Source organism: Oncorhynchus mykiss, chromosome 20, assembly GCF_013265735.2.
Source record: "Oncorhynchus mykiss isolate Arlee chromosome 20, USDA_OmykA_1.1, whole genome shotgun sequence".
In the NCBI taxonomy this organism is placed as follows: domain Eukaryota; kingdom Metazoa; phylum Chordata; class Actinopteri; order Salmoniformes; family Salmonidae; genus Oncorhynchus; species Oncorhynchus mykiss.
The window spans coordinates 34,260,753-34,278,905 of record NC_048584.1 but is presented as its reverse complement, the minus strand read 5'-3'; the positions used below and the strand labels follow the sequence as shown (position 1 = coordinate 34,278,905).

The following is an 18,153-nucleotide window of genomic DNA, read 5'->3' as shown; positions in this document are numbered from 1 at the left end:
AATTGCGAAGTAAGCAGTTTAGCAGTTACACCAGTGGGCCCTGGTGGCAATACATTTATAAAACTGAAAGTTTACCTGGACTTGGAAGAGTTGCAGCGTTTCATAGCCTCACAGCAGTGTTATAGAATATTGGACCTTTGACTTTCATTCTTTTCTCATTCTCAGCTCAAGCTATTTCTCCACCTGTCAATAAGTTCAAATGAACAGAGGACGCGTATCAGAGCTGCGTAGCAATGTCACAATGGGATGCCGGACTATCACGTCTCAGCATATGTGGACTATGATTTACTCTTTAGCCAGCTAGCTAACATACAGTAAATAGCTATCTAGCATTCCTCAATGTTGGAGTCAGGTTGTTGAGTAGGCTAAATGAGCTGCATTACCTATGTAAGTGAAAGGTAAAACAATAACAACAAAAAATACCATGAAATCTCTCTCTCTCTCTCTCTCTCTCTCTCTCTCTGCTGCTTCTCCTTAATTTTTGAAGAAATTAATTTATTCAAAACTGTTCCAACTATTGTCTTTTTCTCTCTTTGAGTCAACTACTCACCACATGTTATGCACTGCAGTGCTAGCTAGCTATATCTTAGGCTTTCAGTAGGCTACTAGATAAATGATCTGATTCTTTGATTGGATGGCCAACGTGTCAGTTCATACTGCAAGAGCACTGGTAGGTAATTATGAAGTCGTCATAGTTGCTGTGTAAGTCTATGAAAGCGGGTGAGAACCATGAGCCTCCTAAGTTTTATATTGAAGTCAATGTACCCAGAGGAAGAAGGAAAATAGCTGTCCTCCGGTTACACCATGGTGCTACAGTAGAGGGTTCTGTTAAGGCCACTGTAGACCTTCATTGCAAAACTGAGTAGGATGGTCCTCGCCTTCCTCCTCTGAGGAGCCTCCACTGAAAGTCACAGCAAAATAATCCTGCAGCAACAGGATTTTAACATTTAGTCAATACTGTTGTTTTATCAGTGGTTAGGCTATTAGCTGGCCAAATGTAAGCTACATGAAATAGCGAATTTATGTAAATCACAAAGCTCATCTGCATTTCCTGCGGTACAGGAAAATTATCAGCAACAAAATATTGATCAAATTAAGATTGTACATTTGTACTATATTATATGACTGAGAGTTACACTTGACAAACAAAGAAGAGCCGACCTCATTTTGAACCCTGTCTGCAATCAAAGGCATGCCATAATGCAGTCAAGAAGACACAAAGTGACAGCTAACCATCCAACACTTGCTAAATAGCAGCAGAAAAGCATTGATGTTGAGGTGTGTTAGTGTTCTGGCACAGCAAGTGAAATCATACAGCCAGCAAGTCCATTTCACTGATAGTTTATCTACAGTGAAAGTCTGTGGTTACTTAACACAAACAGGCCAGGGGTCAGGCCGTCCTGTCATAGATTGGACTTGCTCCATGATTAGCTTTGGTCAGTAATCGGAAGCAGAAGTGAGGTTGAGTATATAGTATTTCAAGCGTCAGATGACTGCAGATCAATTCAGAGGGTGGTTTGACTCACTAAAAAGGGTCGGCCACTTAGGCTACCAGACATGTAGCAGTTTCAGTGAATAAACTTTGATGATCATTTGGAAGAGGAACTAGGCAAATTATACATATTTTGCACAATTGTTCATCATAATGTCTCCGGAGTGGCGCAGTGTTGTAAAGCACTGCATTTCAGTGCATGAGGCATCACTGCAGTTCCTGGTTCGAAACCAGCTGCGTCACATCCGGCTGTGATTGGGAGTCCCATAGGCCAGCGCACAATTGGCCCAGTGTTGTCTGGGGTAGGCTGTCATTGTACGTAAGAAATTGTTCTTGCCTGATAAAACAAAAATGAATGTTGACAAGAGTAAATATGCATTTTTGTGAATACCTCACTTAAATGGCCTAATAATCATTCATAGTAGTAGTATTATAATAGGCGTTAGTAGTAGCATTAGTGTAGTTAAATCCATTATAGCTGTAGTGGTAATACTTGCGTAAATAGTCTCATTGAACACTTTACCACTGACTGTCCCATGAATGAGAGCACATAGCATTAAAGGCTGACAGTGAACATGCCATACAGCTCTAAGTGCAAACAGATGGGACTGGCCAAGGTGAGGGATTTTACATCCAACAGCGTTCACACAAATACCTTTTACATGCTTTCGCTATACAGCACTTATAAGAGCTATATCTCGTATAAGCCTCATTGTTGTTAAATGTGTTCTCTGTAACTGTAGTTGTTGGTAGATGTGTCTGTATCATTGTAGGATCTTAATTTGACCTGTATTGTCACAGCAAAAATAAACTGAACTGTTTAGTCCATAATGTTGCTTAATCAGTATGTGGCCAAAAGTAGGCTACATGAAAAGTGCAGTACAGTTAATATGATCTGTGTTAGTGTGGGTTTTCAGTGAATTTCTGTAATCACAAAGCTCCTCTGTATTTCTTGCAGTGCAGGAAAATTCTCAGCAACAAAATAGTGATTTAATTAAGATCCTACATCTGTAAGTGTAGTTTGTGTTTTATCATAGTGGCACATGTGAACAAGTATAACATTTATATAACAGCTCCTTTTTTGCCGCTGTTGTACTATTCCTTAAATGCGATATACATTACATTTCACTCTCCTTTGGGATGTAATGTTTAATGAAAAATGACACAAAGACGAATTAACAATGCTACTGCTTTCACATCTTACTTCCCAAATCAACTGCCACGATGAATATGTGGCGAAAATGTGCAGCCCTCATTCGATCGCTTTCCTTTCTTTAACAACAGGACGTAATTAAGGCCAATTTAACCAAGGCCAGACAGTCATCTGATAAGTTTGTATGAACTGCGGGTATAAAGGTCAGCGCTACTGAAGAAACAGTGTTAATCATATTTACCAGAACGCCTTTCCTTAGGCTACAATGCGTTTTGACAATTTCAAAAAATAGAAATATTCCAATGTGGGCCTTATGAAGGACTTTGATAAACATCTATTCATTCAAAATGTATGTGCTGGATATCTAACATGTGCTGAATGCTTTTGATGTCCCCTTGTCAAATAACCATTGTCCTAGGTTATTCAAATATGAAGGTTTAAGAGAAAACTCATGCATTTTAAGGGAAGCAAGACTTAGAATGAAATTGCAGTTGAATATTTCAAGATCTCCATAGAGATGAGAATTTGAAGAATGTCCATACAAACAGCTTGTTTGATCAAACCTTTTTTCAAAGAGTTGTTTGTGCTTTTACCACTGTTTTACCTTGTAAATATGGTCTGACATTAATATCAGGCATCTCAAAGTCTGAAATGGAAACTGATATTGACATCGAAATAGACTTGAAACATCAACAACAGTATAATGAAAAGTGCAGCATTAAGACAAAACAGCACAGTGACCTTGAAGAGAACTTGGGAACACTTCTGAGCAGTGTGCCACACTGTTCCTGCTACAGGTGACAAAGGGGAAATGAGTGCCTGATACTACAGGAATAGCCTATAACTTTATATTAATTGGAAATCTAACTGAATATCATAATTATCTGCAACAAAATGAATAGCATTGCATATGCTACTGTGGGAGGAACATTTGTTTAACATGTTTAGGATTTTTATTTTCGTCTAATGAATCCAATCAAATTCAATAAAAATAAACACAGATTCGTGTTAATTTAATCAATGTTGTTAAGTTAGAATTTGTATGAATCTATGTGGTATTTTAAATGTAAAATGAAAACATGGTTTAAAGAGTACGTTTCCATCATTGAAGGACATATGGACAATATAAGAAAAATAATAAGCCTATAATATATTAACAAATCTAAATGTTAAAATATTAGTAGTGAGAAGGCCATGTGACATTGTTCTAAGGATTAAAAAATACTGTGGTTAATCAGTTACCGCAATATTTGCAATTGTTGTGTGTTGGAGCGCACGGCACAAATCAGCAAGCTTGAAACCTTTCTCAAATCAATTCGCTTACCTAAGTTGACAAAGCTCATAACCATATCAGCATCGTTTAGAAAGTTGGTGTCGTGAGATGTAGTGAGTGGAGGGCTTTGGCTCGTCAGAGGAGCCGCGCGGTAAGGTTGCGAAACACGAGAGTGTCCCTGCGGAGAGCCGTGGTACCCTTTACGCGAGTTTCCATGAGCCTTCGCGCTGAATCCTTTCCCTGTAACCTCTTGTGTTCTCAACCCTTCTTCCTCCTCAGTAGTCATGGCATTGTACAGGTCAAGCATGAACAGGGGTGCTGAAGATGCTTGTTTTCCTGGAGAAAAGGGCCTTGGACGATGTGGTAAACCCAAAATAGAGAGAATCTCTCTCTGAATCTCTCTCCGTTCATGGTTACGCAATCTCCTGTAAATAAAACTAGAATGCACATGGTTGTCGCCTAAACCACAATGAGCGCAGTATAGAAAACTCAAGCAGCTCCAGAAAAGTCCAAACGTTGGCCGGTTCAAAGAAATGAAAGCTCTCATCTTGCACAATTATGTTTTTGATGATGATGTTACACAAGTATACAGTTGTTACCAATGTATAAAGATGATCTCCATTTCAATGCAAATATCACAATTTCTGAATGTTTTTTTTACATCCAGCATAACATAAAGGTTATTATGTCACAACACTTAGAACGTCTGCCTGCAATGATGTTCTTGTAAGTCTCACATCAACGTATGCTGTGGAGCTGTCCCTTCTCTTCGGCAAAAATAAACACGTTTTTGTTGAAGTTCTTTCCAGTGCTCCGCTTAAATCCAATGTCCCACTGTCACATGTTTCAAAATAGGCGCATCACATGTGGAATTGTTACTTTCTATCGCACCTACACAATAACATGCAGGTACGCCCATAAAAGTCGAAAAAGCCCAACGCTTTCATTGAATAGGAACATAAAAGCCCCTTTGAGTGGAAATCAGTAGACTATATACAGTAATAGCACCCGTTGCCACTAGTTGCCACGGCGCGTAAAGTTTTTGGGAAAATGTGTTGAAGCTTGTTGTCTATCCAATGAGTCCTTCCCATCCAGGAACACGTTTTTGCATCCACCTCTAGCGGCCACAATAAAACTTAACCGACATGAAGATGAATGTGGCAACTCAGATGTGCAAGGGGAGACACTTGAAATCTGAAACCTGTCTTAACAAGTCAAAGAATAACGACACGGCCATTTAATTACCCCTTCAGGGTTGGCCATATCCGTGCGTTTAAGGAGAGGACATTTGGACAAATGAGTAATTATTGTTTCCAAAATCAAATCTGTACATTCATTGAATCTAGAAATATATCAATCAACGTATATTTTTGACCACCTACAATATTATGTCGATGGTCTTTTAGGACAGGCCCATCTATATTGAACAAACATTTGATATGAATGCAACATGTAAAGTGTTGGTCTCATGTTTTGTGAGATGAAATACAAGATCCCAGAAATGTTCCATACACAAAGCTTTTTTTTCTCAAATTTTGTGGCCAAGTTTGTTTACATCCTTGTTAGCGAGCATATCTCATTTGCCAAGATAATCCGTCTACCTGACAGGTGTGGCATATCAAGAAGCTGATTAAACAGCATGATCATTACACAGGTGCACCTTGTGCTGTGGAATATAAAAGGCCACTCTAAAATGTACAGTTTTGTCACATAACACAATGCCACAGATATCTCAAGTTTTGATGGAGCGTGCAACTGGCATGCTGACTGAAGGAATTTTCACCAGAGCTGTTGCTAGTGAATTTAATGTTAATTTCTCTGCCATAGAGAATTTGGCAGTACGTCCAACCGGCCTCACAACCACAGACCACGTGTAACCACGCCAGCCCAGGACCTCCACATCTGGCTTCTTCGCCGGCGGGATCGTCTGAGACCAGCCACCTGGACAACTGATGAAACTGAGGTGCATTTCTGTCAGTAATAAAGGCCTTTTTTGGGAGAAAAAAAAACTTTTCTTATTGGCTGGGCTTGCCTCCCCAGTGGTGGAGGTAATGTGTAATAAATAGAGTAGGGCCTAATTCATTTATTTCAATTGGCTTTTTTCCATCTATGAACTGAAATTGTCACATCTTGAGTTTATTGTTTTCGTTCATTATTATTTCCTTTTAGCTCCACAAAGTTGCAAATCATTTTTTTCTTAATGAGAAGACTGTAGGCTGGTGAGGTGTGACATGTGCGCGAGTTATCCTCACCAACACATGGGGCTGTATGGTCATCATCATTGAACATAGTTAAATAATGGGGTTGGTGCATACATTTTCATATGTACTGGTGCCCTGTGGGAATCAAACATACAACCCTGGCATTGCAGCAACTACGCTCTATCAACTGAACCACACAAGCCCCAGGCATGTGTAAGCCTATGTAAGTATACAGGAACGTATGTGCTATTGATATGGCTGCTAAGATCTCTTGCCAGGTTTGCAATAGTGTATTGATTGGGTATATCATGATGTAAATATCCTAACATTCATTTACATCAAAGGCAACACGATTACTTTTTCAATTATGTTCAGACCTACAGTATGTATACAGTATTAAAATGTTAACTTTTGAAGGGATTTATAGCAATAGTTACAGGTAAGAACAACCTGTAACCATGCAGTAGGCCTACCTCAGCTTTAATATTACTGATGTACTATCATAGTGTCCAAGCTATCAGTCAGTCATTGTTTGGCTCAGGTGCAGCTTAGCAGTGCTGTCAACATTATCCTCAAGACATATACAGTAGCAGCATAAACTGTCCTTCTCCACATTTTCTCCATCAAAGTCTTGGCCTCTATTGGTTGGCTTCGCTATAGTTAAGCTACTCATGGTGATGTATTGGTTGACCTCGCTAACTATAGTTAGGCTGCTCATTAATATCTAGTGGTTGTTTGTTCTATGCCTTTGAAGCTGAGTTTCTTTTGAAAAGAGATAGAAATGGTCAATTATTATTATTATTAGCAATCTATAAAGTATTTAATTTTCATTCAATTGACTAAGCATCCCCAATTGATTAAGTTATTTCACAGTTTAGTTGCAGAGTTGTAATCCCATTGCGCCATCTAGTGTAGGATGTGTACATCACCTGTTATTGCAGACAGACAGCCATAGACAGACACACAGAATACACACACACATGTGAGCACACACACAAATTCAGGCTGAGTCATCCGGCAACTGGCATGTGACAGTTGATCAAGATCGTACAAAGATGTAAGAGTGTGAGAGTGTTAGGACCATCATTTATCATCCCCAATTACCACCAGTGAGAATTCTGTACTTAAAAGGAAATTCCAACTGTGATTTTGAAACAGAGGGAAATTAGTAATATAAGGTAAGAAGTGGTGGAATGTATTTTTTAATTTGCATAACACACACACAAACACAAAAAAACTTCACGTCATAAAAAAGTTTTAATTAATGATACCAAAAGTCAATACAAAAGTCATCATTACACATACAAAATTAGACACAGCAAAAAAAACGACCATGCTCTCACAGGTAAAGCCCATCAGTACACAGTAAATTAGTTCAGTTTTATAAATAACCAAAAATACTTCAACTTGATAGGCTAAGGTAAGACAAGGTACGGTAAGGTAAGGTACTCAGGCACATAAATGTCATATATGCGCGAACAGTAAAACATTTGCAACAGAGCAAACTTCAGATTAAGTCAAGATGTCAACATGTTTCATTTATCCCTCACTCTTTTGGCAGAAAGTAGCTAGGATTTCCCAGGTTTACATTTGTTATAGTAGGTAGGCCTATCCTCTACTCAAGTTAAAAAAAAATACTTGTTAATGTATTTTTCATACAATATATAAACTAGTTTTTGTAAAAAAAAAAATGTTTTAAAAGGAATATAAACTGAAATAGCATCGCTGTAATCCACACAGGTTTTAGATTATGGCTTTTCTATGTTTATTCATCTAAATGTTTCATAAACATAGCAGCCTCCATTATAGAGATAGTAAGCTCACAGATTTGCCCTGAAACTATGTCATAATTATTTAGATGTTGTTTACAACTTTATTTGTCAAATTACAAATTATAATACATTACAGGGTCTTTAAATATTTCATAAAAAAATACAAACAAATTTGCGAAACAAATTGAGGGGTGACCATGAAAAAGAAATGGTGCAAAAACACTTCATTTTTGGGGTGACCAATCAGAAAGTCTGGTGCAAAAAATGCATAATTTTGGGGTGACCAATCAAAAAGTATGGTGCAAAAACACCAACACCAGGGGGCAGTATATGGCAAGAAAATGTACCATCAGCATTGTCCAAGTGGAGTACCAACCCTTTATTCCTGTGTACTTCTGTGAGCAATGTAGAATTCTTTACATTGGATTTGTTGTATTGCTATTTGGCTCAGAATCTAACCAATGCCAACCAAAGCCATCCAAATGTAGGAGCAATTACTATCATTCTTTTAAAGGGATAGTGAAACATTTTTTCATGCTAGCTCTTCCTGTAGCTGTTCCTGTAGACTTCCTGTCATTGTGCTAATGCTAGATAGCAATGGCTCCAGAAACTACCTTCAAACTGCCTGCAGAGACATACAAATGGTATCCATGAGTTCATCTGACTCTGGGCAAGTACAAAAAGGCCAAAATGTTGTACTATCCCTTTAAAGCAAAATGGAGCCCATGACATAACAAGCAGAATGTGACAAGGACAGAATTAATATGTTTTTTTCCCCTCTAAAGCCGGTTTATACCTGCTGCAAATATGGATCCTGTGTCCTGATCTTGTCCACATTGTGATTGTTCCTGAATTTTCAGAAATGTAATCTCTTATCCGTCCACTGTGCATGCATTGTGACCAGATTACCTGGCCCACCCCTGTATGCAAATTATTTCACAGTTATTCTTTCAAAATAATCTTTATTTATTTTAAGACACATATTGATGACATAAGTCAATGGTGCCATCTGTCCAGATTCGTCTACACAGGTATTTCCAAACCCAACGTGTGCCTGACTACCTAAGAAGCTGGTCAGGAAGATTCGATCACAATCAGATCACAGATCACAGATCTTATAATTGTCTACACCTGTCTCAAAATGTGGGCACAGTCAAAATGTGGACAAGATCAGGACGAAGGACCAGGTTAGAACCAGGTATAAACTGGGCTTGATAAAGGTCATGAAAGGATGCACATGAGTATCTTTGCTATATACATGTTAAGAGGTACTTCCTGTTTCCGTGACTAATGGGAAACACTGTAAAATGTGATCTTCCTGAGATTGGAAAGATTTGCTGTTTTTCTTTGCGATGTATGCATCTACTCCAGACTGTTTGATTGCCTGCCTGCTGCCATGTTGGGTCAATAGTTTGGTCCTTTACTAAAAGGATCCCTGCTCCTCATCATGACACCGTAACACATGGATAGATGACACACCCCCGGCTGGCCCGGGACCCCAGGGTTACCTCTCTTCCCCTCCTCCCCGTTTAAGCCAGGGGCTCCTGGCTTCCCTGGATGGCCTGGTTTACTGTACCCCTGGGGACCCATTTGACCTGGGAAAGTAGACAATTACAAATGAGATGTTTTTCTTGTGGTTCCAAAACATGTCTTACTGGTTTGCCAACAATTCCTAATCCTGTTATTTGATCACTTTTGATTGAAAAAGGGTAGCTAAGGTCCCAGAAGGCTTACAATGTGTTTATCTGCAGAAGAGGGGAAAAGGGTCGTAATAGATTTGAAATGAATCCCAGAAAGTACTCTCCAACAGCTTGGACTGAGGACATGATTGGACACTATGCAGTGACTCAGATGCATCAATCTTAAGTACATTCTCCTGATTCCATTTCTATCTTAACTAAATAACTGAATAGACATAACTACACTGAGTGAACAAAACATACAGAACACCTTCCTAATATTGAGTTGCACCCTTCCTTTTTCCCTCAGAACTGCCTACATTTTTTGACACAAACCGGTGCACCTGGCACCTACTACCATACCCCGTTCGTTCAAAGGCACTTACATGTTTTGTCTTGCCCATTCACCCTGTGAATGGCACACATACACCATCCATTTCTCAATTTTCTAAAGGCTTAAAAATACTTTTTAAACCTGTCTCCTTGTCTTCGTCTACACTGATTGAAGTGGATTTAACAGGTGACATCAATAAGGGATCTTAGTCTATGTCATGGAAAGAGTAGGTGTTCATAATGTTTTGTATACTCAGTGTATATTGCATTTATCTGATTGGATGCACAGTAGCGTACCATACATAGTAAACATGTATTATATTCCTATCATTACCTGGAGGCCCTGGTGTTCCCGGATCTCCAATCTCTGTTCTTCCTTGACTGCCCTTCTCACCCTTTAAACCAGGATCTCCTGGAAACACAAATAGAATGCAATGTGTTCCAGACAGTACAAATAGAATGCAATGTGTTCCAGACAGTACAAATAGAATGCAATGTGTTCCAGACAGTACAAACACATTTTGAAATCGTATTTGAATAAAAGAAAAAGCTAGGCCTATGTTTATATTCTACTCTACTGTTTACCTGTACATACTGCACAGATTAATTGAGTCCTCTGTATTAATTGAGTCCTCTGTGAGCCTATGCATTACCTTTCAAGCCAAGCATCCCAGGATGCCCAGGTCGACCTGGATGACCTGGCTGTCCACTGGAACCAGGGTTCCCTGGAAAGCCTGTAGATCCTTGGGGCCCAACCGGGCCTGGTACCCCCGGAGTCCCGTCCCTGGTCTGACAGTGGTCACAGTTACTCAGCTGCTGGTTACTGAGGAGTAGTGAAGGCATCTCCACTGGGATGAAAACACAATGGAGAGGGCTCAGATTTGGTGTACTACACAGAGCACAGCAATGATCAAACATAATCAATACTCACATCTAAGTACCTCTCTGCATATTTCCTGAATTATTTGCTTGGACATCTCCCTTCCCTGTGGAAATGTGACATGATTGATGGCATCATGCAAAATGTACGAGTCAATTAATACAGATAGCATAGACATTGATGGAACAGTGAACGATTTTTGTGGAAAAGTGACATGTTGGGTAGTTGTTGATGACCAAGGATGGTCAGTGTACTGGTGAGGTACATACAGGTCTCCCCTCTAGTCCAGGTGGCCCAAGAGGGCCAACGTCCCCGCTCTGTCCTCGAGGCCCAGGTGGGCCTGTCTGCCCAGATAGTCCTGGCTGGCCTTGGTGACCTCCTAGTCCCCTCTGACCGGGGTCTCCTGTTGTCCCTTTCTGGCTTCCACAAGAGCATAGTATAAGTACACACACACTGCTCTAGATGGGAATGTATGCTTAGCTATTAGGGCTACGGCTACTTACAGTAGTCAATGACAAACTTACCTCTCCTTTTTGTCCCGATGAGCCATTAGAGCCCTGTCGATCAAAGTCATAATGGCTGATTATTAGTAAAGTTCATTAATTATAATGTAAATGGAATTGAATGAGATGGAAATACAACTAACTTCCATATCCTCTAGATGTGGATAAAGGGAAAACATGCTGTTTAAATTGATATTGCCAATGGAAAAGTGATCGTCAGAAGTCAATTTGAGAGTTGTTCTGACACTTCCAAATTCACAATCCAATTTCTGTACATGAATGTATTAGATCAGTGCTAGTCTATGCTATGAAATAAACACAGTGTGACAAGAGGAAAATATTCCCATTTACAAATGATTTAGGCTATTGAAGAGCCACTATAATGTGGTGAGAAAAGTTTTCCAATAGAACAAGTCTACTGCAGCACTTGCAAGCACTAAATATGATGTAACTGGGCTTCTGAGGCTACTGGACAATCAACTGTCCAATTGGACAAAATGCTCTTGTATAGCCATTACAGAATGCATTCATTGATGTCCAAAAATTTTTATGTAATCATAGGAAGGGGAACTTACATGATTCCCTGGAATTCCCATATCTCCTTTTTCACCTCTCAATCCCTGTAGAGAAAATTAAACTAGCAATTATGGTTTTTGTTTTTAGTCATTCTGTTAGTGATTAAATGTAAGGTCATCCGTAATGAAATTAGTGTCCTTCAGAGCAGAGTTAAAATTGACTGAGATTTTACAAGAAGGTTGTTGCTATGTCCATGACAGTCAGTTTAATGATATTTCCATCCAGAGACTCAGTACAAGTGACTTCTTAACCGTAGTCCTGTGGTGACATTGTCATTTGACTCGATACGCTTCCTAGTTTCCTGCCCCAAAGATCATAGCTGTCCCTGTTTTCCATGACTTTTGAATTAAGCGGTTGTTCAACATGATTCCACTCTGGCTAAATGAAAGCAACCACATTTGGAAGGAGGTAGTGAGCCAAGCATCCGATTATACTTGAAGCAGTCTTTTGTACATGGAAAATGTAGCAACCTGTATATACAGTATCAGTCAAAAGTTTGGACACACCTACTCATTCAAGGGTTTTTCTTTATTTTTACTATTTTCTACATTGTAGAATAATACTGAAGACATCAGTTAATGGTGAAAACATCAGTTGTGTTGTGACATGGTAGGGTTGGTATACAGAAGATAGCTCTATTTGGTAAAATACCAAGTCCATATTTTGGCAAGAACAGCTCAAATAAGCAAATAATAATACTGAAGACATCAAAACTCTAAAATAACACATGTGGAATCATGTAGTAACCAAACAAGTGTTAAACAAATCAAAATATATTTTGAATTTGAGACTCTTCAAAGTAGCGACCCTTTGCCTCTGACAGCTTTGCACACTTTTGGTACACAATGTTGAAAATAGTAAAAAATAAAGAAAAACTCTTTAATGGGTAGGTTTGTCCAAACTTTTGACTGGTACTGTATGTTTCCCAAAGCAACCTCCAGTCCATACGTCAAATGAAGGTTTCAATATGTTCATCAGTTACAGTATATTACATTTCATTTTGTTGCTGTTTACCATTATTTACTCTCTTGGACTGAACAGCATGGAAAAATATAACTCAACTCTATGCTTTACATATGTGGAATTCCATCTGAAATCCTCTGAGAGGACAGACGCTCCATACAAAGAATCAAGGGCAGTTAAATGGATTTGAATTATCAGGAGTAATTAAATGTCGCGAATACCTCCCCTCCTCGTTCACCTGGATCTCCCCTTTGTCCCTGGTGAGATAGAAATGACACAACAATCACGTGTTATGATATTGTTACAATAGAAGAATACAGAGTTACAGCTACATATGTTCAAACTTCAGCTGCATCAAGTCAATGGAACATGCTATGGATATGCCAGAGGACAGTGTGTTAAACATTCTACAAGCCTCTTGTAGTGTTTCCCTGTTTTTTGAAAATCTATTTTGTTGTAAGATTGCTAAGTTGTCCTGAAGTGGTAGAAATTAAACGAAAGGCAAACTAAAAAGTGCTGTTTATGATACGGTAAGCTAGATGTAATTGTCTCTACTGTGGAGCATCAAATAATGACTGTGAAACAGTTCCTGTAAAAAATACTGTTATTGATCAATGATGTATTTTATTGCATTTGATTAACCCTCACCTGTAAATTGCAGTCCTTGGGGAAATGTATTTATTTCATCATATGAAAGGCTTATTGGAAGCTGTGGTATAAATTATTATTCTTTATTGAAGTTAATGGAGGTAAATCTGGAAACACAGCTCACTATAAAGTAGCTTTCTGGCTCCTAATTCTTCATCAAAATGCAACGTCAGTGTTTTTCCTCGCTCATTAAATAAACAATTTGATCGGGATGGCAACACTGAAAACATTTGCAGAAAACATTCTTAATGTTTAATCCCAGCTCAATCGTACACTAAGCCTCAGAAAAATTAATAATTATACCAATTTTAAAAGAACCTATTTGAGCAGAACATTTAGTGAAAATGAGTATAATTGCTAATTCCAATAATTCCAATAATTGCTAAATAGGTTAATCCCTATTGAACAGTATAGACATAGTAATTTCACAGCAGTTAAGAGTGATTTTGTAGGAGACTGTCCTCTCCCTAATAACTACCTTAGGTCCTGTCAGGCCTGGCATTCCTGGGTGTCCTGGCTGACCTGCTCCACCATGGTCACCTGACTTGCCCTGGAATAACATTCATTCAATCAGCATTATACTGTACATGTCCATTTGAGTCATTTAGCAGACACTTATTACAGCGACTTACAGTCCTAAGATAGCTGGGTGAGACAACCACATATCTGTACATAGTAAGAACCCACAGTAAGGACACTTTGTCTCGTAGACGTTCTGTAGCTTACGTCGTAAGGGTTCATCAATGACTCACACAGCCTTCTTAAAACAGATCTAAATGACGTAATCACCTTTACATTCATAATAGACAATATCAACCGATATAAAACTTTAAAATGTTGACCTCCTGTCCTGGAACCCCTGGTTGACCTGGAAGTCCACTTTCACCTTTGCTGCCCTTTATTTGAGAAAAAAAATATTAGTTGAAGGAAGTACTTCATAAAATACAATTCAGAAATACCATTCTGCTTTGAAATCATGAAATACTGCTGTGAAAAAAAGGCATTGTTGAAAGGCATTGTTTCCACATTGGCAGAGACCACATTCAAGGTAAGTGCTGCGTATGTCGGCTCAATCAGAAATTCCATTTAAATGTCAAACGTGCTAATACGTTATCTAGTGCTGATCGGATTTAAACCTAGCCCTAGTTTGTGTTTTTTCTTTTTCTAAACAAATATCCTCTCCCTAATAAATGCTGTTTGAAACTAGGACATTAATATGAAAACCCTGGTCATGTCTATAAACTACTATTTCACTCCTGTGCCATTAACCAATACACATTGGCTCTTGTTAAACAGATATCAGTTAATGAAAAGTGATTGGGAGACAGAGAGTCGAGACCAGAGAACCAGAGTACCAGACCGCTTTTGATTTCCATCCCAAAATTCCACTGTCGAAGGCAATAGTAGTCAACTTGTATCACCATTTCATTTGGCGTCTCCAGTGTAACCAAGGCACTGCTCTAAACAACATACTCGCTAGAAATTATATCACTGCAGAAAATGTTAACCCAAGCACTATATGCATGCACAATAATGCAACGTTTTGTTGCTTGTCTTGGTAGGCCTATACAGTGGCACTCTAACATGACTAGAGGAACGGATTTCGCACACCAATAGACAAGGGCTGATATGCACAGCGCAACTATAAACCCTTTTAAGGACAGATGAGGTAATGTAGCCGGCAATATTTTGAATTTCATAACACTGCTCAATGTCATTAAGGGTTTTAAAGTTGCTCTGTGTGGTCATCACTGCCTTTAGTGGTGGTGTTGCAGCGCTGCCTCTAGTGGTGGTGTTGCAGCACTGCCTCTAGTGGTGGTGTTGCAGCGCTGCCTCTAGTGGTGGTGTTGCAGCGCTGCCTCTAGTGGTGGTGTTGCAGCGCTGCCTCTAGTGGTGGTGTTGTAGCGCTGCCTCTAGTGGTGGTGTTGCAGCGCTGCCTCTAGTGGTGGTGTTGTAGCGCTGCCTCTAGTGGTGGTGTTGCAAGGCTGCCTCTAGTGGTGGTGTTGCAGCGCTGCCTCTAGTGGTGGTGTTGCAGCACTGCCTCTAGTGGTGGTGTTGCAGCGCTGCCTCTAGTGGTGGTGTTGCAGCGCTGCCTCTAGTGGTGGTGTTGCAGCGCTGCCTCTAGTGGTGGTGTTGTAGCACTGCCTCTAGTGGTGGTGTTGCAGCGCTGCCTCTAGTGGTGGTGTTGCAGCACTGCCTCTAGTGGTGGTGTTGCAGCACTGCCTCTAGTGGTGGTGTTGCAGCACTGCCTCTAGTGGTGGTGTTGCAGCACTGCCTCTAGTGGTGGTGTTGCAGCGCTGCCTCTAGTGGTGGTGTTGCAGCACTGCCTCTAGGTGGTGTTGCAGGAGACAGGAGTAATTGAGATCTTCAACAGGACACTGGACAAGTACCAGTAAATGGCCAGAACACTGAAATTCGTCCAACACATTCTCATCCTGTCTTAATTTGTTCCAGTTTGCTGCAGCAGGAAAATACTTATTAAACCAATTATAATTCATGGACATTTTTGTATGAGGTGATGGATTTTTTGTTAGATCAAGTCTGAAATGTATAGGTGGAAATGACAAACTTTAGAATCCTTTTTAAAACACAAATACACGTAAAGTTAGCATTTCCTGCTGTGCAGGAACATTCTCAGCAACAAAACAGTGATCAAATTAAGATCCTACATTTGTACCTGTATTGGTTCACATCATTTCAATGCTAATATGGTGTATTAAGGTATGTGTTCGAGCAATCTTTACTAATGCTATTGACTATATTTACACAAGTTATTGAGATGTTCTCAGCCCCCCATGAAAAGTGCATTTTACTACTTCTGCAAACAGTACTCACATGGACATTGGGCAAAAGAAAATCGACACAATCCATGATTGACATAATCCCATTGACAAGATGTTACATTTCTGGAAGAGAACAGAAACCACTAGTACCTTAGGTCCAGGTTGTCCTGATGATCCAGGTTCACCAGGCAATCCATTGTCCCCCTAAATAAGAAAAACAAGAAAACAGCATCAGTTTCGATGTTCCCGGTATCTCTGCACATCTGTATTTGTATTTATTATGGATCATTGAGTATGTGTGAAAATGACTTAGAACCTTGCTCCATACATATGTACAATATACTACTGTAAGTGTGACCCTGAATACATTTGGACAAATTGAAACTGGATCTATTGGTGGCAGCCAACTTACAGATAGTCCAGTGGAACCTTTGGCTCCCTTCGGTCCTGGTAAACCATCTTCACCCTGTAATTATAGAATCATATAATTAATAACATTGGTGGTCACTTTTCTATACTGCAATTAAACCAGGGGTTGTTCAATTTGGAAATATTTTTAGCTAAGAAATACAAGTTTAACAACTTCCCTGATTGTTTGCATGTGTGCACTTTCTCTCTGTCACTTATGACATCTTTATTAAAGATTATTTATGTATTTCAATATCAAAACTTGAACCATAGTTTATAAAAGTCTAATGTTATGGGGATAGGGTACTGGGCCCTCAGAGGACTTTTGAAAATGTACTTATTTGTGGGCAAGACTGAAGTCTTCGATTTTTGTAATCCCAAAATCATTTGCGGATTTTCCAAAATCCATCACCTGGACTTATATTTTTGTCATTTAGCAGACGCTAAAATCTTACCCAGAGCGACTTACAAGAGCAATTAGGGTTCAGTGCCTTGCTCAAGGGCACATCGGCAGATTTTTCACCTAGTCGACTCGGGGATTCAAACCAGCAATTTTTCCGGTTACTGGCCCAACACTTTAACGACTAGGCTTACTTTATTATATTCCTATATATTTTAGTCTATGCTCTATAACAGTGCACGTAAACCATAGTTGAAAACAGTATAGTGTTCATAAATTGTTTTAGACTTAAAATAAGGGAATGCCAAATAAAGTACAATAACATTATAGCCTTTCTTGCACAAAAGTTTGCTATAAAAAATTGCCGGGAAGGATATTGTGACTTTGAATCAATATTTAATGAAAATGTAATAGACAGTATGGGTACGTCCTGATATAAGGGCAGACGTTTATGAGAATAACAGGAGCTCACCTTAGTTCCACTCTGGCCCTCATTTCCAGGCTCGCCAGGCATACCCTGGAAACAAAAGAGTATGTAGCTTACTCTATATGACAAAACACGATCACAATACCCCGTGTGTTATGCATTACAATTGTTTTCAATATATTGATGAAAGACAGACGGGTAAGTGTCCTCCCCATCGAACACAGCTAACATACTGTATATGGTTCACGGATAGTTTTGTTTTTTTTCTTCTGAGAGGTCTGGATTATTCACATATCAAATGTCTTTCCCCTGAGCTTCGCTGGCTGTATCAGACAGTGGGTTTAATAGCTTTCACAGGATGTTGTAAAAACAAACACAAATACTGCCCTAATGAAGAGAACAGTAGTACTAGATAGCATTGGGTATCACTATGAATGGACAGGTCGAATGCGGCTTGAAACCTCATTGCATTTATAATTCATCAGAGAGATTGTTGTACCAATCTATATAACATACAATGTGTGTGTTAACCCTTGGCGATCTCTTCATAACATGTTCATTGATTTTATATGAATAACTAGTTGACCCCTAACAAGGATAGACCTAATAGTACAAATAGGTTTGTTGTCCAACTAAACTAATGGTGTTTTCTAATGCTAGAA

At 39.3% G+C, this 18,153-nt stretch overlaps 2 protein-coding genes across 10 annotated transcripts in view; both read right to left on the bottom strand.

The window, feature by feature from the left end:
- The window catches only part of bmp5 (bone morphogenetic protein 5), a 38,284-nt gene extending 33,245 nt beyond the window's left edge, over positions 1–5,039 (bottom strand). Inside the window, exon 1 of the mRNA XM_021576472.2 lies at positions 3,970–5,039. Coding sequence (XP_021432147.2) covers positions 3,970–4,465 — 496 coding nt within the window. The 5' untranslated portion in view covers positions 4,466–5,039. The remainder of the gene's footprint in view (positions 1–3,969) is intronic.
- Positions 5,040–7,357: 2,318 nt separating this feature from the next.
- The window catches only part of col21a1 (collagen, type XXI, alpha 1), a 45,678-nt gene continuing 34,882 nt past the window's right edge, over positions 7,358–18,153 (bottom strand). For 8 of the 9 annotated variants that reach the window (XM_036956227.1, XM_036956228.1, XM_036956229.1 and 5 more), the window contains 13 exons: positions 17,537–17,581; positions 16,669–16,722; positions 16,407–16,460; positions 14,316–14,369; positions 13,952–14,023; positions 13,047–13,082; positions 11,862–11,906; positions 11,308–11,340; positions 11,053–11,199; positions 10,835–10,889; positions 10,557–10,751; positions 10,238–10,315; positions 7,358–9,486 (listed from right to left, as the gene is read on the bottom strand). In XM_036956227.1, the coding sequence (XP_036812122.1) occupies positions 9,296–9,486; positions 10,238–10,315; positions 10,557–10,751; positions 10,835–10,889; positions 11,053–11,199; positions 11,308–11,340; positions 11,862–11,906; positions 13,047–13,082; positions 13,952–14,023; positions 14,316–14,369; positions 16,407–16,460; positions 16,669–16,722; positions 17,537–17,581 (1,059 nt within the window). In that variant the 3' untranslated portion in view covers positions 7,358–9,295. Of the gene's footprint in view, positions 9,487–10,237; positions 10,316–10,556; positions 10,752–10,834; positions 10,890–11,052; positions 11,204–11,307; positions 11,341–11,861; positions 11,907–13,046; positions 13,083–13,951; positions 14,024–14,315; positions 14,370–16,406; positions 16,461–16,668; positions 16,723–17,536; positions 17,582–18,153 lie in introns of those variants that run through there. The other variant, XM_036956230.1, reaches the window with a different exon arrangement.